Here is a 26,281-nt window from a genome sequence, read left to right as displayed (position 1 = left end):
TCAGTTACAGAGTTAAATTAATTTCACTTATGTGACTTGTACTTACGTGTTCTTGAATTTCATTAAAAGCCATTCTGCAATTTACTAAAATGAGTTGTCTGGCTGGAAGATGCAACATCGATGCAAAATCTATGACAGCAGAGGGTTGTTTGTTTGGTTTTTAAATTGTGCTGCTGACTCACAGGGTGGTTGAGGTTGGCAGGGACCTCTGGAGGTCATCTGGTCCCACCCCCTGCTCAAGCTGGGCCACCCAGAGCTGCTTGTCCAGCACCACATCCAGGAGCTTTTGAACCTCTCAGGGGATGGAGACTTCACCACCTGTGTGGGCAGCCAGTGCTCAGTCACCCTCACTGTATGAAATCTTTTTGCTGTTCAAGCAGACATTCATGTGTTTCAGCTTGTGCCTGTTTTTTGGATCTAGTCACTGGGCACTGGTGGGAAGGACCTGCTTCCATCCTCTCTGCACACATCTTGGATCTCATCAATATATATAAATATTCCCCTTGAGCCAGCTCTTCTCCAGGCTGAACAGCTCCAGCTTTCTCAGTGTCTTCTCAGTGCTAGAGGTGTTGCAGTTCCTTTAATCCTCTTTTGGTCCTTCACTGAGCCCTCTCTTGTAGTTCTGTGGCTCTTCTCTTGGGAAGCCCAGTGCTCCAGGTGTGCCTTCACCAGGGCTGAGTAGTGTCCTGGGAAGTTACAGGCCAAATGCAACTTTGTATGCTAGAAGTGGAGTTTTAACATCATGCTATTGCATCAGATGATCTTAATTGTTTTCATTTTATACTGTGAAACAGCTTTGTTGATGTCACTGTTTTGGGGAGTTGGCCACAGGAGCTCCCATCAGAAGTGCTTTATGGTACTTGCACTGTGTCTGTAGTGGCTGGAAATCCTCTTGTTCCTTTGTTGCCTGGTTGTTGTGAAAGGGAGCTGAAAGTGTGTATTTGTGATTCTTGAAAAGCTTCAGGGCTTTGTTAAAATCCCACTCAGCCTGTCTTGGACAGCATCACAGCCTGGAGCACCATGAGCTAGCCAGTGCTGTGGTCTGAGTGGGGGTTGTTAGCAGCACCCAAGAGCTGGGAAACTCACAGGTACTGGAAAAATTGCAGCAGAGAACCTCTAAGGATGCAGGAGGGTGAAAGAGATGTCCCCCAAGGAGCAGTTGTTTGAGTACCCCAGGGATAGAAGCAGATGTGTGTGGTACATGAGTTACAGTTCATGGTCATGATCTCTTGTATATGTGTTCTGAAATCTTCATTTCATAGCTTTTAAGTGCTTGGCTCTGAAGCTTTTAGCAATGCTGTATTTTTGCTGTGGTCCACATGCCTGTCTTTGCAGGAGTACAAAACCCCACTTCATGCATGAGTAGAAAGGGAAGATTTACATAGGTTCACACCTGGGTGGAAAGTGTGCTTTCAATCCTGACAGACACCACACTCTGAAACAAAACTGAACTGCTGACAATGTTCTGATTTATCCAGTGAAGTGCAAGTGCTGTTTTTAGGATAATAATTCTGTTACCTGGCTCTGTAAAGCCTTTTAGCCCACTGACAGTCCATGATGGGTGTGCAGGTGGGTTTGGGATTGTGGGTGGGTGTTACCCAGCCTGCTCTGGAGCACTGGGGCTGGGAACAGGCAGGTGTTTGGGGCTGTGCAGGAGCAGCAAGTTGTGACAAGTTCCCTGCAGCAGGCTCCTTCTGGAGCCTCCCATTGTGCCTGGGTGCCTGTTGATCTGATTGACCCAGTGCCATGGTTTGCATCCATATTAAGGCTTCTGTGAGCAAGCTGCAGCTGGGGTTCCTCTGTCCCTTTCCATTCTGCTCCCTCCCCTTTAGCTTTACAACCTCCACAGTTCTAATAGCAGTACACTGCCATTTCTTTGGAGATGTGCAAAATGGTATCATCCACTGCAACATAATGGTTGCAGACCATACAGAAGAATAAGCTTCTAGAAGCTTGAAATAGCCAGTGGAAGACCTTCCTCCTAGAGGAGGCAGCCTCTGGCCTGGATTAGGAATGCTTTGAAACCGTATTCTGTGATGTCCTTGCATGTGTTGATCTGCTCAGCATTGCTGAGGTGGGTGGTTGATTTCTGAATCCTGCTTTACCTTTTTAGCTGATGTGCTGGGATTTACACTGCTGGGGGCTCTGTCTGTGAATCCTGCCTGGAGAAGGCTCTTTCCTTCTGCAAATTGGTGTTCGGGTGGGACTGGACGGGCAGAGCTCTGTCTGTGCTCAGGCCTGGGAGGAAACAGCCATTCCAGCTCCCCAGAGGCCAAGGTCTGTCTAGTGATGAATGTTTGTGGCTCTTGTAGCATTTGTGTGTCAGGGACTTGGAAGAAACCTGACCTCTGAGATTGAAGGTTGTCCTGGTGGTGGTGAGGGGGAAAATTCCCAAAGCTGCATTCCGCAGTCCTGTGACTTTACACCTGCATTCGGTTTGGCAGCGTCCTATTTATCACTGCTGATTGTTTGGCCTCTTTCTCCCTCCAGTGCACAGACAGAATGGGGGCAAAAGAGAGGAAATGGAGTCACAGCTCCCTGAATTTATGAGAAAAGCCAGCAAGAAAGGCTCAGGATACTGGGAGGAAGGCAGGGACCGAAACTGCTCCTAAACACCACCTGCGCAGAGGGAAGGAAATCAGGAGATAGGGATCATGTTCACAGGCATGAAAAATCCCAGGGTGGTGCTTTCCTGGGAGTGGGAGCTGTGGAGGCAGCTGTACTGTACACTCTGGGTATTTTAAAGGATGAAGTTTTTCTCCTCCCCTTCTGCTATTCAGGGTTGTGTTTGGATACTGGGAAAGCTGAATTAATGAGCCAGATTCCAAATGTGTTGATTCAGGGTTGTGCTGAGCCCTAGTGAAATGAATGATGACTCATTCCTACCTGAAACTATCCAGACTGGAATAGCACGGAGGCTCCTGCTTTCCTTGCAGTGGCTGGGTGTTAAGTCAGAGTTACTCCTCTCTGCTTCAGCGTGCAAAATTGAATCATACTCGAGGTCTCAGCCATGAGAGCAGGGAGTACAGGCTGAAGTGCATTTAATGAGCTGTGCCTTGTGAATTGAGCTCTTTTCCCTTTTTTCCCCAGAATGGCAGCAGCACCAGCAGCTCCCATGTGGGGATGAATGCTAACACTCTCTGCAAACGCCTTGTGGTGGCACAAAGGGCGCGATGGCAGAGGCTTCAAACACATTATTCCTCTTCCACCGCTGCCTTTGTCCTTCTCTCAAGCGGATAACTCACATATTTGCACTGACTGCTCCCGAGAGCTGGGAGCAGAAGCAACAGCATGAAACTAATGTGGTGCTTTAGAATTTCCCTGCCACTTACTGGGTGTTGAATAGCTGTAATTAAATTAACCAGTATATTGATTTCAGCACGCTGCTTGGGAAAGAGCAGAGTAGGAACACAGGCATGGGAGCTGCTGCTGCTTGGGAGGCTTGGAAAGCTGGAGCAGGCTGGTAAACTAATGATGGTTATTCTCTCCAGTCTCTTTGGGCCTTTTCTGAAATTAATTGATGGCCTTGCAGAGTAATTCCTAAGAAAAGAAAAGAAATACTAAGCTCTGTAGGTTTAGAGATGGCCACAGTAATACCTGTGGCTTTGTTTAGAGCTTGATTTTGTGTTAACCATGTGTTACTCTGATGAAAGTGTTCAAAGCATCTCAAAAGATGTGGACAGGCCATTATCTCTTCAGCAATCCTGTTGGGCACAGAACCACAAGTATGGACTTCAAGGCTGAGAGATCTGAAGCACTGAGGGGGAGGGGTGTGTCTATTCTTCCTAATTAATATTAAATTTATTCATACTCTGTCGGGTGCTCTTTACTGGAATAGCCATGGCACTGGCTCAGTTCTGGATGTGACTTAGGGTGTTGTCTACAGGGATAACTAAATCAATATGTGGGTGCACTGCTGTAACTAAATGAAATAAAAATAAACTGGCACAACTTCTCTGGGTAGGTGACACTGGAACACCACAGCCACACTTTATTCACGAGCCCCAATGACACCTGACATACCTGTGTGAGGTGGTGGTGTTTTAGCAGGGAAGATGGCAGCAGCTCCCTTCCAAAGCTTTGGGGCACTACTGAGCATTTGATCAGAGGCTGTTTTATTTTGAGGGCTGTGCTCTTAGCAGCTGCAGTTCATGAGGAGGGAGCTTTTTGGTTTTCTATACTCAGTGTTTGCTCATTTTAATTCAAAAGGAGCATCAAACTTCAAGTCACAGTAATGATGAGATTTGCCATAGCTATCAAGTTAATTTTTTATTTCATAAGTACGCCTAAGAATAAACTTTTTGTATTTTTCCCTAAAGTTAGATTTATTTCTTTGTATTACAGAGTTTCCTTTCAGTTGCTTCCAACCCTGTACCTGTGCCATTCCTATTCCCACTTGTCCCATTTCTCCTTGCCCTCTGTGTAGGTCCTTGTCACTAATTTTCCTCTGCCTTTAAGTATCCATTTTGTACATCTGTACTGCATTTTTCCTTTGGAATCAGCACTTCAGATGACTCATGTGCACCATCCTGCCTGCCTATTAACAGCAACGTGGCTGCTGGTTTTGGTGAGTTTTCTAGGTTTTCTTATTTTCTTGAAATGGCCAAATTTCATTTAGAAAGGTGCTCTCAGGAGCAGAGTTCACTTGCATTTAACTCTGAGGTGAGATATACAGTTTTGGTTTGGGTTCTTTCCCCCCCATTAAGAATAATTAACTGTTTTTTACAGGAATCTTTATATCCTACCTAGCAGAAAAGTGGAGATTTTTTTTCTGTAGGTGAAGGAGAGAAAAACAAGCATGTGGTTGAAATGTAGTTGTTGCTATTCAGAAACAAATAAAGGGTAAGCAGGTGGGTCCTAGGAACAATAAATATCTTCTGTTTAGTATGAATGAGTTAAATATTGATTGTACTTCAGCAGGTGGCATCTCCTGGGGGAGCTTCTTCCTTTGGGAGTGAAGTCTTCCCTCTGACTTTCTGAAAGGCATTTCAGTGGAAAAAACCCCATTTGCCTGGGGTGTTGAATTTGCTAATTGTATTTAACAGTATCAATGAGGTGAATTGAGGGTGAACTGCCTGTGAAGATTCACAAGGACTTAATAAGAGCTCTCAGCTAAGAGTTTTTCTCCTGTTTGCTGGATGTTGGGAAGCTTCCTGCTAAGATTTCCTGCCAGGGAGTCTTGGTCGGTTTTCAAGGGTGCATTAATTGCCTTGAAGTTATGTTGGGTATTTCCTCAAATTGAATACCTTGCACGTTGTATTCCCCCTCCAGCTCATGAGAAGTTAACTCTGCACAGGTAACAAACATCCACAGCCCATGCACCTCTGCTGCTGCTGCTGCTTGGGGTTGGGTGAGCTTGCAGAGCTGTGAGTATTGCTGGGTTTGTGCTGCCCTTGGCAGTCCCTGGTGCCTCTGTTAGAAAAGCTGCTTCTTCATTGTCTCCACATTGCTGAAGGTTTCACTTGGTTTTGCTCTGTTTTATTTTTCATCAATCATCTTTTCCACAGACTCCCAACGTGTAAGGTGTTTAAAAACAAGTATTTTAGCCCAATATCCTGAGCAACTACTTGTAACTGGCAGACAGAAGGAAGGCTTTAGTAAAAATGCAGGTGGAAGACTGTGGTCAGTTACTTGTTTTATTAAAGCAAAGTTCACTTGGTTGTTGTATACACTGGATATGCACAAATATGATGTAAGTAAATTTTTGTGTGTCTGTAGTTTCAGAGGTTTAGTATTGCATTCCCAACAGTTTGCTATTTTCTAAACTAAATCGATCCATGTGGATCAGTTTGCATTTTTTTTCCTTGTATCTTTGAACTCCCAGCTGTAGTTTCAGCCCTGGGCAAACTGATTGTTGAATTAATTAAGTACATTCAAACTCAGTAGTCAAAAGCTGATTTTTAATTCTGCAGTCAGATTTCCTTGTGTTTGGGCTATATTTTCCAATAGACATTTGTAGAACCTGCTGCTGCAAAAAAAGCAAAATTTAGCATTTCAAGTCAGTGTCTCAGACTTAGGGTGCACTTTACATGAAAGAAAAATGGAAGTGAAAAGAAGCTGTATTTCTTCAGCAAGGTAAATTGTCCAATGGTGGGAGAATCCAGAGTGTTTATGGGATGGGATGAGCAGGCTTTGGAGGGAGGTGATGTTGGAGGGGTGTTGAGCCCTGAGATTTGTACTCTCTCACATGAGTGTTCATCTTGGCTTGGAAACTTCTGGTCTGGCCAGAGGACTAACCCAGATGAACTGCTCAGGAGCAGAGGCCTCATTCTCTGGAGTACATAATAGAACAAATAAAATATTTATATAAAGACCATAACTCACTGAACTGAGTAAATCTTCCCTATTAGTTGGCTTCAGTGGCTGTGAGTCAGGATCAGGAGTGGCTCTGCACTAGGTGGGCTGTGGTGGTTTGATGTCACACTGCAGAGATTTCTCAGCTGCTGGATGAAGAAACTCTTCTAAATTACAGGCTAGAGCATTTAGAAAACAACCCCCAATTTCAGTCATTTCTCTGCTGGGGAGCCACTGGACAGAAAATTGTCAGCTATTGTTACCAGACTGCTTTTAATGAAATGCTGCTTTTTGCAATATTCTAGCCTTAGTCTAACAGGAAACTCTGGCATTGCACACTCATTTTGGATCTCCCCATTTAAGACAAAAGCTGCCAGAGTTATGTTATGGAGATTTGAAGTGATTCAGTAATGAAGTGTAACCTAGGTAAGAGACTCCTAAACACTGCTGTCATCTTTAAGAAGAACATACTGGTGCATGTTGCAGGGTAGATTGCTTCATAAAAATAAAATTCAGTTTTCCCATGGTTCTTTTGTATATTGTGCTTAAAATAAAAAAAAAAAAAGAAAAAGAGTTGAAGCTAGACTTCATTTGCACTAAGACATTTGAAAAGAAGTGTTTTGTTAGGCTGCTAGACTGACATGATTCAATTTTGTCAAGAACACAAGGGCTGCCCAGCATCCTTGGCATCTGGGAATGAAAGTTGGCCTCTCCCCTTCCTTTCTGAGCTTCTTCAGATGCTTTGTTATGTTAAACAGTGCAAAGAATGACAGACTTTCCCTGTGCTGCTGCTTAAATTTACCTTTTTGTTTGCCTTCAACTTTAATTTATTCTTTCAAGTCTGTGCCCAAGGTACAAAGATGGGGAAGTTAGTAATGAGATTTAGAGGTTGTCTGGGTAAGGGGTGGTGGTTTTGCCTCAATATCCAGCAGAGCATTGCTCTGAACTGATTTCATGTGTCTTGGAGTAGGTTAAGTCCAAGTAAGGAGAAACCAGATCCTCCTGTGCTGTGCCTTGTCTGCATATGGACTTGTTTAGGGAGCTTTGCCAAAGCAAAGCTGCAGCCCAGCTTTTCAAACTGGTCAGCACTGATCACCAATATCCTGCTTAAACCAACAGGAGCTGCTTTTCCTTCTCTGCATTTTCTGCTATTTCTTTGTAAGGCTCTCCACCCCTTTCTTTATGTTTTGCCACTTTGCCTAGAAAATGATGGAGGAGCTTCCCATTTCCTGTAGCTGTTTGTATTGCAGCTGTGTTTTCCTCCTAGAGCCACCTGTTTTCTCCTTATTCCATTTAGGATACAAAACTTTAACTCCATCTTGGATTTGCCTACTTAGTGCAAAGGAAGAATTGAGCACCTTCAGAGGAGCCTGGCATCTTGCAGAATGACATTTTCCTAGGTTTGGTAGTTGACTGAGCATTCTTGAAATCTGAAACAACTGAGAAACTAGAACTTGTTTCTCTTTTCCTCTGCGACCTGCTACCTCAGCTGGTGCATCTTGTGAAAGAGATTTATACTAAGAAAGTGAAAAGTTGAGGCTGTATGTTGGCAGTGACCTGTTTCATTTGATGCCATTTTTCTATGTCCAAAGCTTGCTTTGGGAAAACCTTACAGTATCTGATGAAGTCACAGGACTGTTTTAGTGTAAGCTCCATCCAAGTGCTGCTGCACTCTTGGAAATGGGTTAACTGTACTAGCTTGTTTTTTTATTTTTTGCTTTTGTTTTTATTTAGAGTTAGGATTAAAAACACGAAGGAGACAAATTTTCTCATTTGGACTTGGTTGTTTATTACATTTTATCTCTAGGGCAGAGTGTTTTGCAACACTTTTAGCTACTAGCTGAATTTAGCTAGTTAGAAGGTTTTTTAAAGCTAAACAATCTAATAAAGAACTAACACCTATATTATTTATACTTTTGACCTATAACTAAACTTCTGTGACTTGTAGTGCAGTACTAAATATCTAACAAAAAATTACTACTTGGAACCATGAAGAAGGAAGAAGACTGTTCTCTGCAGTGCCCTGGGTGATTCCTGAGCTGGCTGTGCCTTCCCTTAGGGCTGGAATGTGGTGCAGCCCCTGGGATTGGGATCAGCTCCCCTGTGGCCACAGAATACACTTGCCTGCCTGCCTGCAACACAGGCTGGGCTTTTTCTCACAGGTTCAGCTGCAAAGTTTTGTGTGTGTTTTGCTGGCCTGATTGAGATAAATTATACAGAGTGCTTGGGGAATTCAGGATTGAGTAAGGGGATGAAAAATTAGGAATGGAAGGATGGTCTGGAAGCAGATCTGTCCTGGATTGGAGGTGGGGAGATGGGAGCTTGCTTGTCTGGGAAGGACTCTGGTTTGTAGCTGTGCATGGGAAATGGAATTTTATCTGTAGTTCACTGATGGGAAAAGATGTGCTGAAGAGGAAATGTTTTAATTGTTGATAAGCTTAAAATGTTTCCAGGCTTGGAGAAAACATTGACCCAGATTCCTAGGAGACAAAATATCTAGTGGGAAGAATTGAGAGATACTGCCTGTGAGTTTAGTCACAGAATCATGGAAAGGTTTGGGTTGGAAGGGCCCTTAAAGCCCATCCAGTCCTACCCTCTGCCAGGGGCTGGGACAAGTTCCACTAACCCAGGGTGCTCCAAGCCCCATCCAACCTGGCCTTAGACACTTCCAGAGATGGGGCAGCCACAGCTGCTTTGGACAACCTTCTGTCTTTTTTAGGAATTCAGAGCTGTAGTACAAAACCTCTGAAATCATTTTTCTATGCAGGTCTTGAAGCATAATATTTTGAAGTGACACAACACAACATTGATTATCATACAGCTCTTATATTTTGCTTGTGACATTCATAATTAGTGTCTCTTATTAGTGTGGAGCTTTTTCTGGCAGTAGAGGCACAAAACATTAGTGTCCTATAAAATGAAATTACTCACTGTACCACAGTGAAAGCTTAGGGGTGTGATCTTCTGTAGGATAATTTGGTCTTGTACACCTTTAGGTGATAATTGCACATCAAGATACTTCTGACAGCTTCAGTCAGGATTGCATTTTTTATAACCTTTATGAAGCTGGGCTTTTGCAACAGGCAATTTTATTGCTGTGTACCCATTTGATTACAATGACCAGTTTCTCTACAAAGTTTCTATTAAATCAAGGATCATCATTCTGAAATTCTGAACTGTTTCTGTGAACTTCTGCTTGCTGGGACCATTTATCAACAAGAGAAGTTTTTCTTTATTCCAGAGGCAGCTTCCATGTTCCAATTGCATTGTTTCACATTGTTAATCCTTTTGTTTCCCTAATTTTAAAATTATTTGTACTTAATGGAATTCGTTTGAATGAAGATTCTGCCTTCAGACTTTCCCATCTTGATTGGATCTAATGCCAAGTGTCTGATAGTTGTGAGCTCTTCTCCACACTCCTCCTGTGTTTGCTAACTCCAATTTGGGTTTCATGTATAAACATGTACACATGTAAAAATGATCTGGACATGGATTTTTGAAGTTTGCTGTTGCTTTTATCTGTTCTCAAAATTTTATTTTGCTACTGGGGCTGTGTGGGCTTCCCCCTCCTCCTTGTTTTGCTTGTGGATATGTTTTTGCATTTCCCATTTATTTTTAAGTGGAAATAAGGACTGTGTGTACAAAGAGTATTGAACTTCTCTTTTAGATACTGTCTCAGGCTGTTTACATTCAGCACTTAGAGCAGCACCTGCATCTCTTTCTGCTCAACATCTCTTGTGAGATCATTTCTCCCTGGGATTACTCCATTATCTTGATTCCTTTCATGCATCCTGTCTTTAGTGTTCTCCCCCTTGCCACTCCCAGTATCTGTGATTAAACTGTGGGGTTTGGGTTAAGTTTTGGGACCCTGATGAGCCAGCAGGGAATAAAAGTGGTTAACAGCAACAGGAATGAAGAGGAACATCTTGACTGTATTTTTGTATCTTGTAGAAACAAGATGGATTAAATCAAGTTCTGAAATAAGAGAAAATGTCACTTTGTACTGATCTGTACCCAGTTTTTGCACTAAACAGGAGGAATTACTTCTCTTGAGCTGATGTTCCCTTTCTTCAAGTGCAGCTTATCTGCACAGTTCAATGGTTAGCATGGATTTATTTTTTCCTTAATTTCTTAACAAACCCAGCCTTTCATGTTTTCCTGGATTCTTGAAATGATTTCAGGATGCCTTAAATGCTGTCATCTTGAAGTCAAAACCTCTCCAACATTCTTGACTTTCTAGCCATAAAACAAAAAATAATTCATGGAATCACAGAATAGTTTAGGTTGGATAAAACCCATCCAGTTCCACCCCTGCCAGGGGCAGGGACACCTTACTGTCCCAGGCTGCTCCAAACCCTGTCCAGCCTGGCCTTGGACACTTACAGGGATTCAGGGACAGCCACAGCTTCTCTGGGCAACTGTGCCAGAGCCCCACCATCCTCTCAGGGAAGAGTTTCTTCCTAATATCTCCTCTAAGTCTCTCCTCTTTTAGTTTAGAACCACTCCCCTTGTCTTGTCACTGTCTCACTTTGAAAAATGTCTTCCTGTTTTTTAAAAGCCCCTTTAAGGTCCTGGAAGGCCATGAGGAGGCATCTGAGAATCCTCTATCTCCCTTCCCATTTGTACTGTGACTGATTAGAATTCTGTTCTCTCAGTGTGGAATATTCAGTATCTAATTTACCCCATTGCTCTCCTGCCATGTCCAAGAGCCTTGATAGAATTTAATTGGGAGCACTGGAGGAGGAGCTGTTATGGGACAAGGCCAGGTGGTACTGACTGCAAATCCAGGGTGGTTTTGCCCTGAGGATATGGAGCTGGGATTAATTTTACCCCTGCAGGGAAGCAGTGCCTACCCTACCACTAATTGCTATTGACACCCAGGGCAAGCTGCAGTGCCCCATCCTGTGTTCAGCATGACCTTGGATCACGTGCCACAAAAAATAACAGCAGCTGCAGTGTTCATAGTATCAGAGGCTGTGTCTTATGTAGGGAAATGCACCTCAGTGCCCTGAAATGAACTGTTCTGTGGGGCTTTCAGGTCTTTAGGTATATCTAAATGTTCAGAGAGCAAAGGGTAGATACAAAATTTTTGGTTTTTTGCTGGTGTACAGATGTCACCTCTCACTCTCTATGAGGGAGAGTCATTTTTTACTCGTGCAGACAGTGATAGGACAAGAGGGAAAGGCTTTAAACTATAGAAGAGATATTTGTATTAGATACTAGGAAGAAAGTGTTCCTGTGAGGGTGGTTAGGCCTGGCACAGGGTGCCCAGAGAAGCTGTGGCTGTCCCATCCCTGCAAGTGTCCAAAGCCAGGTTGGATGGGGTTTGGAGCACCCTGGGATAGGGGAAGGTGTCCCTGCCCATGGCAGGGGTGGTACTAATGGGCTTTAAGGTCCCTTCCCACCTAAACCATTCTGTGATCTGATTACCTTGAAGCTAATTCCATACTGCCTAGGTGCCTAGGCTCAGGAAATGAACTGTTCCAGAAGGAATTGCCTGTGATAACCAACTGATAATCCAGAGCAGTTTGGTTTGAGTGAGCACAGTTGTAAATAAAATGAGCTGTGATTCCCAGAAGCAGAATAAGGGATGTTCAGGAGAGCCTGTAATGACTTTCCTGGATGTGTCTATGAAAAGTCATGTTTCCTTCCATGATATTCCAGCTTTTACCTGTTCCTTAGGCTATGGCAGCTCTCTGAAGTGGTTGCTCTGTAAGGCTTTGGAGCACTCTGTCAGAGCTGACAGCTGTGAGCCTTGGTCTCCAAACCTGCCTCAGAATTTATGGATGGGGGAAGTGTTTGATGAAACATGCAGATATAAGTGGAGCTGGTGGTCCTGAAAGTTGTTTGGTCCTGCTTTTCCCTCTCTTACTCTTCTTTCTTTTCTTACAGGTCTGGATGCAGAGTTGTCTTATGTGAGGAATGATGTGGTTAATCACTATGCCTTGTCCTTCAATCTCCTGATACCCAGCGAGACCAACAATCTCCACTTCACCTGGCATGCCAAATCCAAGGTGAGCAGGCATGACTTCTGCTCTGGGTACTTGAGACATGAGCTCTTCTGCTTGGTGAATACTCACTGCAATCATTTAATGGCTTTTTTCTTCACAAAAATTAGCATATGCAAGGTGCAAAATACATATTTTTATGGCTGCAGGCAGTAAGTTAAGATGGCACACATCCAAGCTGTTCCTTATTTTAGAAAGTTGAAGCATTTATTTCAAAGTATTTTATACTTCTTGCTCCTGGCAAAGTCTGTGTATGCATACAAGCCTCTAGCTGTGGAATCTCTTTCCTTGGTGCATTGGACACACAAAAGGGCAGCCATGGACTGAAGCCTCTGGAAATCATATGTAGAGCAATTGTTGTAGAGATTTCTAGAAACATATGCTTGGAGACAGGGAGAGCCTATAAAAGCAGCATCCAGTATGTTATTACTGAGCTCTGATTAAATGGGAAGGGTTTTTATGTCACTTAATCACCGTGCCTGGAGCATGCAGCAGCAGCTGTCAGAGAGATTGTGTATGCTCTTACATTCTGAAGCATTTCCAGTTACTTAACAATTTATTTTCATATATGAAATGATCTGTTTAGTCTCTGCCAGATGTTCATTCTGTTTTTTTTAAACTTGAGTGATGGTTGTTCTTCTGCCCTTAAGTAGGAAAGGCTGCAGTAGGAGCAGTAGCATTAAACAACTTCACCAGTGCAGATCCTGAGAATTCCTCCTGAAATTGTTCTTCCCTTTGAGGTGTAACTTGTTAAGAGGAGTGACTTCAGTGAGGAGTGACTTGAGTGCAGTGAAGTTGGGTTGAGCCAGCCAGCTCTGCTCCCATATTCCACATGCACAGTCACAGCTCAGTCACTTGTCATTTGAGTAGGAGCTCCCTTCTCACAGCTTCAGCTGAGGCTCCCTGCATTGCTGGCCCTGCCCTGTGTTTCCTGGGGCCTGAGTGTGAATTCTGAGGAATTTTGGAGTTTGTGTAGCCCTGCTTCCCATCCCTGTGATTCCATCCCTCAGCATCTTCCATTCTAACTTGGTGTAGTGCAGCTTAGAGGAGCTAAGAAACAGGGTTATGTCTTTTCCCTTGGCATCTTGACTGAAAAATAAATTGATAACAGAAATGAACCATATTATGTTTTAGAAAGGGAGAAAAAGGCTAACTACTGGGACAAGGTCAAACAAATTAAGTGTAGGGGTAGGATGAATTTCCAAGAGGAGATTATGACTTAGAGTAGGTCCTGTACTTTTTTTGAATGCATGTTTGCAGAGTCAGCTTCTTAAGTGGAAACAAAATCTTGACTATAGTTGAATAAACTATTTCTAAGCAATTTTGTTTGGAAAACTGACTGTGGGAGGGGGAATTTTTTGAATACTAGCAGCTTTAACAAACTGACTTTTGAACAAATAAGTTTAAAAGTATCATTGAGTGAGGTCTGTGGGGGAATTTTTTTTTGATACAAGCAGTCTGAATTCTGCTCCAGATTTTAAGGCATGATTTCAAGAGTAGCTTCTGTTTTGGCTTTCTTAATTTGAACTGTCACAAAAGTCGTGATATTAAAATGTCAAATAAGAAACTTGGAATATGGACATCTAAAATTACCAAATAATGTATGGGTTTTTATTTTCAAGAAGAATTATGAAAAGGGATGTTGCCTTTCTTTATACTCCTAGACAGATTTTTGATGTGTTTTCTCTCTCCCAACTTTTGTTACAGGTTGAGTATAAACTGGGATTTCAGGTCCATGATCCCATGGCTATGGCTGTGCCCCAGGCCAACATTTCTCTACAAGGAGAAGTTCCTCGCACCCTCTCAGGTAAACTCCCCACCCCCATCCAGCTCATGGATAAATAATGGTCATTTAGCCACAAATGCAGTTTTAGAAGTCTGTGAACACTTAATAAAATTGACAGAAATTAATTTAAAATCCATATGATCTAATAGCTGAAGCGATGAGGCCTGAAGACTAAAATAGCATTTCTTGGTATCAGGTTCTTTATAATGTGATCATTTATGATGTTTATAATGTACTTCATAAACATAATCTTACTGATTAATCTGAGAATCTGAGAATGTGCCACTGTAACTCCTGTGTTGTATTCACAGTGTTCCGTGTCGAACTCTCCTGCACCGGCAGACTCGACTCCGACGTCACAATATTGATGCAGCTCAACTTAACTATCAATTCCTCAAAAAACATCACAGTTTTAAATTTCAAACGGAGGAAAATGTGCTACAAAAGTAAGAGATTCAGTTTCAGATATTGAGAAGTGTTTACTGTTGAAGTGTGATAGGAAAAGGGAGTGGGATGGTGGATGAACCAGGACAGGAGTAACAGAATGAATTTTGGGGAGGATCAGAGGAAACAGGTAAAATTCTTCCTTTCAGACAGGAATGGGGATTTTTGGTTAAAGCAGAAGCTTGTGAGTGAACAATTTCCCCAAGAGTTCTGTTGCACTGACTGACCTTTTTATACATACACAACAAAAAGCATTTTCTCTCTGTTTGGAAAGAAAAAACTGCAACATTCTGAGAATTCAAATTGTTCTAAGAATTACCAAGAAAATCTACTTTATGAATGGTGATAAAACTGGTTACTTAGTGAGTGTAGGAGGTAATAGTCTGTTAGATGTGAAGTACAAAATGATCTTGGGAGATAATCCAGATTCTGGAAATTCTAAATTGACTCTTCTGTGTTACCACTTGGGAATCTGCAAGCATAATTTATTCTTGGATTGTTCCTGTTTACTGTTGTTGCTTTCTAGGATTTTCTAGTATTTTCATAGGCATCAGAAGAAAAATATTTTGGAGAATCCCAAGAGCTGTGCCCTCCTTAAAAATACCTGTGGTGTCCCACTCCTAGGCAGTATTTGGGGATGGACACTTCCCTCTCTTTGCATGCTCCTCCTGCCTCTGCTCTTACCTGAAGCCTTTGAGGACAGTAGCTATCTTTCCAAAATGAGTTTATCACTTTTCTTGAATATAAATATCTAAGGATGAGCCTAGGAAAGGTGTGGGTGGAAAAGCCAACCATGTCTTGTTGGGATATTCATGTTCCTTGCATTGAGGCTTCAGGAAGACCATTCTTAATTCAAAGTGTGTATCTTCTAGTTAATGGAGATCTGGTTGATAATGTTGATATTTTTACTTTATTTCATGTTTTCTTGGGTGTTTTTTCAAATACTCCAGGTAGGGAAGCCAGCCCTGCTGATCCATTCACAGTTTACTGAGCTGTAGGTGTGTGATGGAGCTTTCAATAAGCACCACACAGTTCTCTGAGGGTGAGACAGAGCCACTGCCTGAACCATCAGAAGTGCTCCTTACAAATATCTTGTTTCTGCAGGTTCATAAAAATGAAAAACTGGTTTTGTTTGGTGTGTGTTGATTAGTGTAGACCATACAGTGGTTTCTGATTGAATTTAATATGTGAGTTAGGAATACAGAGGAGCTTGCTAGTGGTTTTGCTCACTATATTCCTGGTAATTCCTCCTCAAGTTCAGAAAAGGGATAAAAAAAGAAAAACTCTTTGATTTTTCCCTTCCTTGGATTACTTTTTCCTGAGCTGCACTGGTTTACCAAGGAGTGGGAAGGGGCTGTGCTGGGTTGGACACAACTGAGAGCAGGAAGGGGGATGTGCAAGTGGGACAGTGCAGAAGTCCATGGGATTCCCTCAGCTGCCTGCAGATCCTCAGAGGGGTTCATCTGGAGGCATCTCCTGCATTCCCCAGGCTTGCACTGCTCCTCTTAATAACCAGACTCAGAGTAAGCTTACTGAAGATTCACCCCCATTCTAAAGGACTGCTACCACTCATGAGCTGAGTATTGTCCTCCTGCCTGCACCTGCATATTTATAAGGACTTAAATAGACATCACCTCTTCCATCCTTCTCTTTTAACTCTTTGACTTCTGACTGGCATCAGCTGAGAAGGCACAGTGCCTGTGTTTGCATCTCTGACCCCTTCCTAGAATGAGCAACATTAGACTGGAGCCAGGATTTCCTCCAAAAGATCAGGGTAGTCTTGACTGAGCATCCCAGCAATGATTTTCTCTCCTATGGGAACTGATTCTGTGAGGAGTTTGTTAAGTACCTTAGCAAAGACATTCTCTGCACCTCTTCTTTCTGCTGTTTTGGACCTTTGACAAGCTGCAGAGTTTTACATGGATTCAGTGGGCTCAAGCTTTGCCTCCCTGGACATGTGTGTCAGTGGTGAACTACCTGACCTGGGTGTTTCAGTGTGATTTTAGCTCTGGTTAGGTATTTAAATGGAAATGGAGGGATTAATGTGTTCCTTGAGTCAGTGCTTCTCTTTGGAAAAGCAGATCTATTTTTCCATACCTGAGATGATGTGAAGGGATGCAATAATAAATACACTCCAAATTTAATGGCTTTCTCTCATCTCTTTAGAGCTTGAACCAGAACTCAAATCTCCAACAGCTGATAAAAACAGCAGCAAGGCTATCTGTAAGTAATCCTGAATGTACAATTTGGGGTGTAAAACCTGCAAAACTTCATATGTACTTTGATTCCACAGCTTTCTCTGTGAAAAGAGTCCCTACGTAGTCTGTCCTATATTATTGCAGTGTTTTTTTGGTAATTAATTGTTCTACCTGGTGAGGAGGAAAAAACCCTATTCCAAGTCTTGTAAGAAATTTTGTATTACATCTTAGGGGCTCTGGTTTCTCTACATGACTCTGATCTATTTTCTTAAGACCTGCCAGGTTGGCTGTTTTAATTTATCACTACTGAAGGAATAGAATGAGGTAGTTTCCTCCCCTTCTGGATGGAAATGTCATTGGCTGACTGTGGTTCCATATTACCCAAAATGGGAGTGTTTTTTTGCCAAAATGCTGTTGGAAAGCAGTGGGAGAGAGTGCTCAGTGCTCACTGTTTGTTCCAGAGTGGTTGTTCTCCAGGATGACTTTTTGAGCATTTGGGATGGCTGAGGCTGCTGCCTCTCCCTGCCTCCAGCCCCTCTGCTTGTATTGTCATAACAAACTAACAAAATGTTATTTCTTGGGGGTATTGTTTGAGGTTTTTTGTTGGTTTTTCTCCTTTTTGAGAAGGGTTTAGTAACTTTCCACATCTCTTGCAGTTGACCCTGTAAATGCAGCTCCCACCACTTCGACCCGGGTGTTCTATATCAGTGTGGGAGTGTGCTGTGCTGTGATATTCCTGGTGGCAATAATCCTGGCTGTCTTGCACCTCCACAGCATGAAGAGGATAGAGTTGGATGACAGGTATGTGTTCAAGCTTTTCCAGTGTGGTTTTGGGACATATTTACTCAGATTTGTGGGAGTTTAGTCTCAAAATGAGCACTCTGTGGTAGTTTGCAGTTTCTACTCTCGATGGCAAGCTGTAGCAGATACTGCCTGTGTGGGGGCTGTGGTGAGAGCTGGGCTGCAGAAAGGCAGCAGTTGCAGGTACTCTGCTGTTTATGAAGTGGCAGGGTTGTTCAGGTTTTGCCAGAATATTTGTGTGGAGTGGGAAGATTCAGACAGAATCAGATCTGCAGGGATTGTCAGGATCGAAGGAAAAATTGACTTGGGTGCACTGGAAAGGCAAGCTGGGAGAGCTGGGGTGTTCATACTGGAGAAGAGAAGGCTCCTGGGAGACCTTAGAGCCCCTTTCAGTGTCTGAAGGGGCTCCTGGACAAGGACCTGGGATGCCAAGGCAAGAGGGAATGGCTTCCCACTGACCAGAGAGTTTTTACCTTTATTTTACCTTAGATAGGATATTGAGAAGAAATTCTTCCCTGGGAGGATGGGGAGGCCCTGGCACAGGGTTCTCAGAGAAGCTGTGGCTGCCCCATCCCTGTTCCAGGCCAGGTTGGACAGGGCTTGGAGCAATCTGGGATAGAGGAAGGTGTCCCTGCCCATGGCAGGGCGTGGGACTGGATGGGCTTTAATGTCTCTTCCTACCCAGACTGTTCCATGATACATGATTGGATGGAAACATTTGGGTTTTACTGACACCTGCAGGAAACTGAATTTCAGTTTTCCCTACTTTGATTGATTTTCCAGTATTCAGTTTGGCCTCAGGGTACAGTCTGAGCATTACTTGGTCATAAAACTGGCAGTGTTGGGCTCTCCCAAACATATTTCCAATCCAGAAAAACCATAGCACACGCATGGAAAAGGCACTTGTAACATGAGTCCAAGGGCATTGGAGTGGGGATTAAACACTGAGGAGAAGGGAGGCTGGAAAAGCAGGTGGACTGAGCCTGCATCAGATGCAACTGTTCAGGAGCAGGCAGTGTGAAACTGGATCCTTTGGAAAACAGTCGGCCTGTGGGTGGCCACCCCTGTGAAAGGATATCTTGAACTAAAGGATGTCTTGAACTGCTTCTGTGCTGCCTGCAGCCTCATGGAGTAGCTTTATCTTTTCATCCTGCTCTTCATCCATTCATCTGTTCCTTTCCATTTTCTCCCTGCCATTCCCTCCCCTGGTGTCCCCAGCCCATGTGGCTTTAGTGATGCCACTATGTCTTGAGCAGTTGTAATTTCTCAATTGATTGTAACCAGCTAAATTGTCAGCCTCTCTCACTTCCTTTATGCCTGGTTATCTGATGGAGGGGTTTTAATCAGCTGAAGGTGATAAAGGATGTGAAACTTGCTTTAATTCAGAAAGGAAAAACATTACATTTATAGTGTGGGATAGTGTCATCTGTGAGGTTTATAGGTGTCCAGCCCAGCAGTGTGATCAGATATTTTTCCATCTACTCCATTGCTCTGAATTTCTATGGAGATACAAAGTAAAAATCAAAAAAAATCAACTGACTTTCTGTGGAGATGAAGCTAAAATCCATCTAATGTTAGTCCTCTGTGGTTTGCAGGTGTTAATAATTTTCTCTGAATCACCATATATACTACTGATAAATTCAGGGGAGTTTCCCTGTCCATGGAAGAGGATTGAAATGAGATAATCTTCAGGAGCTCTTCCAACCCAGACCATTGTGTGATATTATGAAGTTTGTGCAGCTCCTGGGGTTTAGCTCTTCAAGCATCATGTGATGACTTGTTTTTTGAGCCTGAAGGTGCCTGACCTGGCAGAGCTGTAGCTGTGCTTCTGTGTAAAAGCTGTTGCTCAGGCAGTACCAGAGCAAAGGTGCAACAGAAGCCTGAAAATCAGGAGCTGTGGGGTTTGTTTTTAAGAAACTCACTGAGGGAAGCAAGAATTTCTGATTTGGTTGTGGATAATAATCTCAGACTATTTCTGTAAAAGGTTCCTGAATGGAATGACAGTATCATTAGGGTTAACGACCTCCCAGGAGCAACAGAGCCTGGAAAACCCACTGGTGCTCTTAATTTCAACCCCCAGAACTAAATAAAACTGAGGAGGGTTGTTAACTGGAAACTCAAGCCAGGCAGCCAAGTTTACAGGCTGCACATGGATTATTTAGGAACATTGTATTGGAAGTCCACAGCAAATGCTGGAAACCTTGGAGCAAAGGCACTGGAAAAGTGCCAAGGAAAGCTGGCATGGTTTAACAGCAGGATAATGGGAGTCATTAAAGCAAGAGGGCATCATTCAAATAGCTGACAGAATATGCAAGTGAGGAAGCTCAAGGAAGAGAGTTAAACCTAAAAACCAGAATGAAGCCAACCCAAAAAGGAGTTTTTCAAACTTGCAATAAGGCATTAAAAGAATGATTCCTTCCTCACACTTGCCTCCAGCCAAAGGAATCCAGGCCTAGTGGGTGATCAGGTTACAAAAGGAGTTTCCAGCCAGAGCAAGAAAAGGAAATGCAAGTTATGCCTTGGTGTTTGATGTGGTGACCATGCCAAGACTCTCCTTCCTGGAGAGCTCGCTGCAGAGTGGATCATACTGAAGCAGCTCGTGGATGCAATAGTGGGAACAGTTCAAATAAGCAATAAGTTGCCAGCACCAAAGAATATTCATTCAAAAACTCTGAAGGAAGTTAAAGGGGAGGAGCTAGACCAGCATCTGTGGCTTTTAGGCTCATGCTAAATGCTGTGCTGGAACCCTGCACCTGGAAGACAGGGAATGTGGGAATAGCTGTAAGAAAAAAAAAAAAAAAGGTTCCAGGGAGAGATTGAGGCCAGCTATAAATGAGTAAGTTCATATTGTGAGATTCAGTAGATTCTGTTCCAAAGAAAAAGTTCAGTGGGTGTATCCATGCTAGTCGTGTGATGAGGAAGAGTGGACTTGGATTTCTTTCCTTTTGAAAGGAAGCCTGGCTTCAAAGGAGGACATCACCAACCATGTCTGATAGTGGGTGGCTGGCACTGCTTGGTCAGTGCTCAGCTGCAGCCCAAGAAACCTTAAATGTTGATTGTTTGGCAGAACAGAGGCTGTGTCCCAAACCAGTTTCCTCTTTGTCTTTCCAATACAGTCAGCAGTGGAGAGGCTTTGAAGCTGGATGAAAGTGGGAGATATTTGTGTGTGTTTGGAGGGGGAAAACATCAGCAAAGCTTTTGGCCTTGCTAACAGATTTTTGGTCCGTTACAGCTGCAACAGCCTGTTTTTTGTTGGGTTTTGACTGAAAATAAGACAGAAATCAGCCTGCTTTGGTTTAGGCTGTGGTTTACCTGTTTCATGGATACTCTGTGGACCCCTGGTTCTTCTGCCCAAAGAAAGCATCTCAAAAAGCACATTTTAGGTGGTGCTGGAAGGGGCAATAGGTACCCTTAGAGAGGGGAGTGACAAAGTAGGGTAGAGCAGTTTGGGCTGTAAAATACAGCCCTTGTCTGAGTTGGGACATAAGTGCCATGAGAGAAATGTGTGCAAATCTTCTCTGGAGTATAGTGGTTGTTTTTAGTATGACAGGGTGATTCTGGCAAGGAATATTTTGTCACTTGGAATATTCAAAAGTGGGAAGAAGTACTAGAAAATAGAACAGGTTCTGGAAAACAAACTTGCTTAGAGCCAAGACTTTTGAGTTACTTGAAATACATTTTCATGTGTGAGAGAGTTCAAAAACTCAGCTCTTTTAAAGTCTTGCCTGGAAAATCTCCTGTTTTTGACCTGTACACATTGATTTGGAATGTGTTGGAGTGGCAAGCAGTGGTGTTGAGCTGTGTTTTTGTTTCCCCACAGCATCAGTGACAGCAGCAGCTCTCAGGGGCTGTCGCAGCCCTCCACGCAGACCACGCAGTACCTGCGAGCTGACACGCCCAACAATGCCACTCCAGTAACCAGTAAGTGTTAATCTAAGCACAGACCCTCCTGCCATGCTTCGTGCAAGTGCAAGACAACAACAGGAATAACTCTCTGGCTCTGGCACTATGCCTCTTGAATTCACACAATGTGTGTTTTATCCATGCCATAGTCAGGAGTCAGTTTGGGAACATGTGATGGTCATATGAGCATGAGACTGTGTTTGTCCCTTGGGTTGTTCTCCCTGCACCCAGAGCAGTCAGCCAGCCAGACTTCACAATAGCTGTGAAGAATCTGTGTTTTAACACTGTAGAGCCTGCCTTGTGCAGTCCAAGCAGAGGAGAGAGAACAGGATGTATCCACCCAGCCCTGGGATCAGTTACCAAAGCAGGTGATGCCATTTGCATGAATCTTGGTGGTTGTGTTATTCTTGTCATCTCCTGTTGCTTACAGCTTTGCTTGAAAGCATGTAAAATAGCTGAAGAGAGCAGTGAGTGGAAAGGAAGGGTGGCAGCAGTTTAGATACTGATCTGGTAACTGATACCACAGAATCACAGAATATCCCAGCTGGGAGGGACCCACAGGGATCATCCAGTCCAACCCCTGGTCCTGCACAGACACCCCAACAATCCCACCCTGTGCATCCCTGAGAGTGTTGTCCAAACTGTCCTGGAGCTCTGGCAGCCCTGGGGCTGAGACCATTCCCTGGGGGGAGCCTGGGCAGTGCCCCAGCAGCCTCTGGGGGGAGAACTTTTCCCTGATATCAAACCTAAACTCCCCTGACACAGCTCCAGCCATTCCTTGGGGTCCTGTCCCAGGTCACAGAGCACAGAGATCAGAGCTGCTCCCCTTGGGAACAGCTGCAGACTGGGATCAGCTCTCTGAGTCTCCTCCAGGTTGAGCAGACCAAGTGCTCTCAGCTGTGTTCTGAGTTAATTCTGTAGTTAATGAATATATTCATTGCCTGTGGAATTTTTAATCCTCGAATTGTTGTCTGGTGGAGGGCTATCCCATCCAGCACTGCTCCAGGGAAGGGACTGTTCCACCTGGAGGGAAGGTGGCCAGCACAGGGACACACATGGAGTTTTTTAAAGCAACTAGGAAGACCCCCAAAGTCACTCCCATTGTCCTCTGATGGCACTTGGTGATAGTGACTGTCCCATCATGAGGGAGCACAGCAGAAAGGTCTTTATTACTCTCAGCCCTCCTGTGTTCTCCCTGTTTTCCTCCCCATGTGTGGAAGCAGATGTTTACCTCAGGTTGAGCTGCACCTCTGGGAGAGATTTGGTTCAATTCTAAATTGCACTGTATCTCCCTAAAAAAAAAAAAAAAAAAAAAAAAAAAAACAGAAAACTTGTCATCTGAGTTCATCTTTTCCTTGCAAAGAGCTGCTTTTAAAATATATTAGGTATTAAGTATTTATAAACAGGCTTGTAAAAAATTAACATACGGAATATTAAAAAAAAAAATCATTTTCACAGAGTTTGAAAGAGACCTTATCCTGCAAATGATTCTAGAGCTGGTTTCTCTCTTGTCACCTGAGTCCCTCCCCAGCCTTTTTATTTTCTGTCTCTTATAATCACAGAATCATTTAGGTTGGAAAAACCCTTCCAGGTGATCAAGATCAGCTGTTCCCCAGCACTGCCAAGGCCATGTCCCCAAGTGCCACACAGGTTTTAACTCCCTCCAGGGGTGGGGACTCCACCAGCTGGGCAGCTGTGCCAGGGCTGGACAACACTTTGGAAAATGGAATTTTCCTTCATGCCCAATCTAAACCCTCCCAGCACAACTTGAGGCTGTTTCCCCTCATCCTTCCCCGTTCCCTGGGAGCAGAGCTCAACCCCCCAGCTGTCCCCTCCTGTCAGGGAGTTGTGCAGAGCCACAAGGTTCCCCTGAGCCTCCTTTTCTCCAGGCTGAGCCCCTTTCCAGCTCCCTCAGCCTCTGCTGGTGCTCCAGCCCCTTCCCCTTCTCTGGACATGCTCCAGCCCCTCAGTGTCTTATCCCAGCTCAGGTTGAGCTGTTGATGTCCTGTCAACCTCAGGTTTTTTGTTTGGCTTTCCAAATGACTGGGGTTAATCTGGCTGAATTCCAGTTGCTGGAATGTTGTCCCAGGGTGATGGTTCAACCCTCACCTGCCCAGTGTGGTGGCCACTGAGCCCAAGTGGCACCTGTTTGCTGGAGGGAGCCCTTGCTTCACAGCCTCTTACCTACTTTGGGACACCCCCAGTAGTACTGGAAATGGTGAAAATTAGGAGAAGAGAAAAAGTGTAAAAAAAGCAAGAGTGACCTTTGTAATTCCACAGTTGCATGATTTTGTTTTCAGTAATGTTTAAATTTTGAAGAAAGTATTATCAGAGTAATTATCAAGATTTCTCTAATAATATATGTACAAAAGTATTCCAGTCTTTCTGACTCTGCTTGTGTATCCCAATGTCTGGAAGTGCCAGAAGAGGGCACTGGTAGTTTGTTAATGTCCTGCTGGGGTAAGGCACCTTCCCAGCTCCAAGTTTTCCAACAGTCTGTTTCCTCCTCCTGAGGGCAGTGCAGTGTTGATCACCTTCAGTACAGGAGTTTCCTTCACTTGGAGTTAATAATAAAAGTTGTTTGTGTGACACTACAGAGAACTCCTGTGTGATTTCTTTCCCTGCAGATGATAATTCTTGGTTTTTTCATTGCTAAATACTATCTTCTTTTTAAAATGAATATATAATATATTTGAGATCATGCTGCTCCCTTGTGTGTGGGACTGTAGGTGGTCAGAGCTGAAGCCCTGTGCCTGTTCTCATTCCAAGGGTATTTATGTTGGATTGTTTGGCTCTGCTGGCTCCTCAGGTTATCCCACATTAAGGATAGAGAAGAATGATCTGAAAAGTGTCACTCTCATGGAGGCCAAAGCTAAAGTGAAGGACATAGCCATCTCCAGGGAGAGGATCACCCTCAAAGACGTGCTCCAGGAAGGTATTTACAGTACTCAGACACTTCATTCCTCCAACATGGTGTAGATACATAAATACAAATAGAGAGATATTTATTTACAGGTTTTTATGAAATCATTCACAGATGACGTTTCTGATCTTCACAGCTTCAGTGGAGGGGAGGAATGATGAGTTATGTTTGCTTTTGGGGTGTGGGGGGTGGGGAAAGCTTCCAGAATTCATTAGGCTGGAGGAGCAACCAGGCATGCTCAGTAAATTATTCAGCTTGTCTGGCTTAATAACCTGCTCCCTGAAATGAAGAGTGGCTGAGGAGAGGTAATCAGTCAGGGCTCTCAGTGCTGAGATAACTCACTTTTGGGAGTTCCTACAGGAGAGCTGCTCTTAGCCACATTAAAATCAAAGCAAAACCAACCCAAAGCCCAGAAAAACTTCAGTTGTCTGAATTTGGTGTCTCAGTTTGATAACTTTGATTTGGAAATCTAATCTGCAGATGCAACATTTACAGCCCTGATCTAAAAGATTCAGAGATTACCTGGTTGTTTTCATGGAATATCCTGATTTGGAAGGACCCACAAGGTTCACCCATATCCTGAATTGTTCTCTCTTTGTTTAATGTGCACTTTGAAAGTGTTCATGCACAACATGAATTGATTCTTGTTGATACTGAATTTGAAAAATAGGCTTAAATATTTAGTTTTCTTTGTGATTCACCTTTACTGCTGCGATTTCAAGTCTCTGTTCCCTGAGAAATCAAACTTCCCAAAGCTGGAGATTGGAGATAATGATCCTTTGGATGCAGAATACTTGGTGTTAGTCTGAGCAGCAGTGGAGAATGTTCCCATTCTCATTCAATGTGTGCTTTTTGAACCTCTGAGGAGGCATCTCTGTGCTCCCTTCCAGTGTGGCTCTGCAAAAACCTTCCTTGGCATGTGGGATGTGCTTTGTGTTCCTCTGGGCTGCCTGGAGCTGGGATGTTGGGTGTCATCTATGACTAAAAGTGATTCAGTGCCCCAGCAATGCTTCAGATGTTTGGTGACAGAGCTGCCCTGCTCTGCCAGATGAGGCATAAAGAGCTGTTGAATGCAGTTTGGACCCAGTTAATCCTGAGACCTTAGCCTCCAGCTGTTAATTTGAGTCAGAACCTTCCAAAGTTAATCGCAAAGTCATTAAGGTTAGAGAAGCCCTTTAAGGTCATCGAGTCCAAACACTCCCCCAGCACTGTCAGTGTCACCCATGTCCCCAAGTGCCACATCCACATGTCAAAGGACTTTAAGGACCTGGCCAGTTTTAGTTCAGGATTATAGTGGTGTTTCTGCCATTGAACAAAAGAGCTTCAGAGGGGAAGAAGGGGATAAAGTAAATTCATTTATGGAACTTTTTGACAGATCTTGGCCACACATTAATGATAAACTTCATGTAGTTTCCATAGCTTCACCTGCTTTATCATTTTAGAAATACATATTTAGGCGCTTTCTGGAAGTCTTCAAGAACCAAGACAAGAGGATTTTAGTTGCTGTTAAGTAATTCATGGTGTTGTGGTTGCCTGAGAGTCTCCTGAGTTCAGCTGCTGCTTAGTGAGATTGCAGTTTGAAGACTCCTTGTCCTGCAGGGTTTCCTTGCTGCCCCAGAGTGGGTGACAGAAATGTTGCACTGCCGCTGTTTGAGGTGTTTAGAAACAAACAAGATCTGTATTTCATACTGTTGAAGATCTTTCAGCCTAGTCAGGCAGGAGAAGTCCCTGGGAAGAGGCTGTAATGCTGGAATGGACTGTGTGAATCTGATGCAGACCTTGCAGAAAAATGTTGCCATGCTGAGCAGTAAAAACCAATTAATTTTTTGTGTGTTACCAGTTGTTCTGAGCCCAGCTCCTCAGAGTAGCTCCTCTTCCTGGAGTCACATCAGTGACATCTTGTGAATGCAATAATTCTGGAGAG

General features: G+C 43.6%; 1 protein-coding gene across 1 annotated transcript in view; it reads left to right on the top strand.

Annotated features, from left to right (window-relative positions):
• RYK (receptor like tyrosine kinase) overlaps positions 1-26,281 on the top strand; it is a 52,155-nt gene that overhangs the window by 4,558 nt on the left and 21,316 nt on the right. Inside the window, exons 2-8 of the mRNA XM_056499069.1 lie at positions 12,187-12,308; positions 14,010-14,109; positions 14,400-14,534; positions 16,699-16,755; positions 17,387-17,531; positions 21,352-21,452; positions 24,244-24,369. Coding sequence (XP_056355044.1) covers positions 12,187-12,308; positions 14,010-14,109; positions 14,400-14,534; positions 16,699-16,755; positions 17,387-17,531; positions 21,352-21,452; positions 24,244-24,369 — 786 coding nt within the window. The remainder of the gene's footprint in view (positions 1-12,186; positions 12,309-14,009; positions 14,110-14,399; positions 14,535-16,698; positions 16,756-17,386; positions 17,532-21,351; positions 21,453-24,243; positions 24,370-26,281) is intronic.

The sequence above is a fragment of the Oenanthe melanoleuca genome, chromosome 9 (assembly GCF_029582105.1).
Source record: "Oenanthe melanoleuca isolate GR-GAL-2019-014 chromosome 9, OMel1.0, whole genome shotgun sequence".
Taxonomy (NCBI): domain Eukaryota; kingdom Metazoa; phylum Chordata; class Aves; order Passeriformes; family Muscicapidae; genus Oenanthe; species Oenanthe melanoleuca.
The sequence above is the reverse complement of the archived record's forward strand: the minus strand, read 5'-3'. Positions and strand labels throughout refer to the sequence as shown.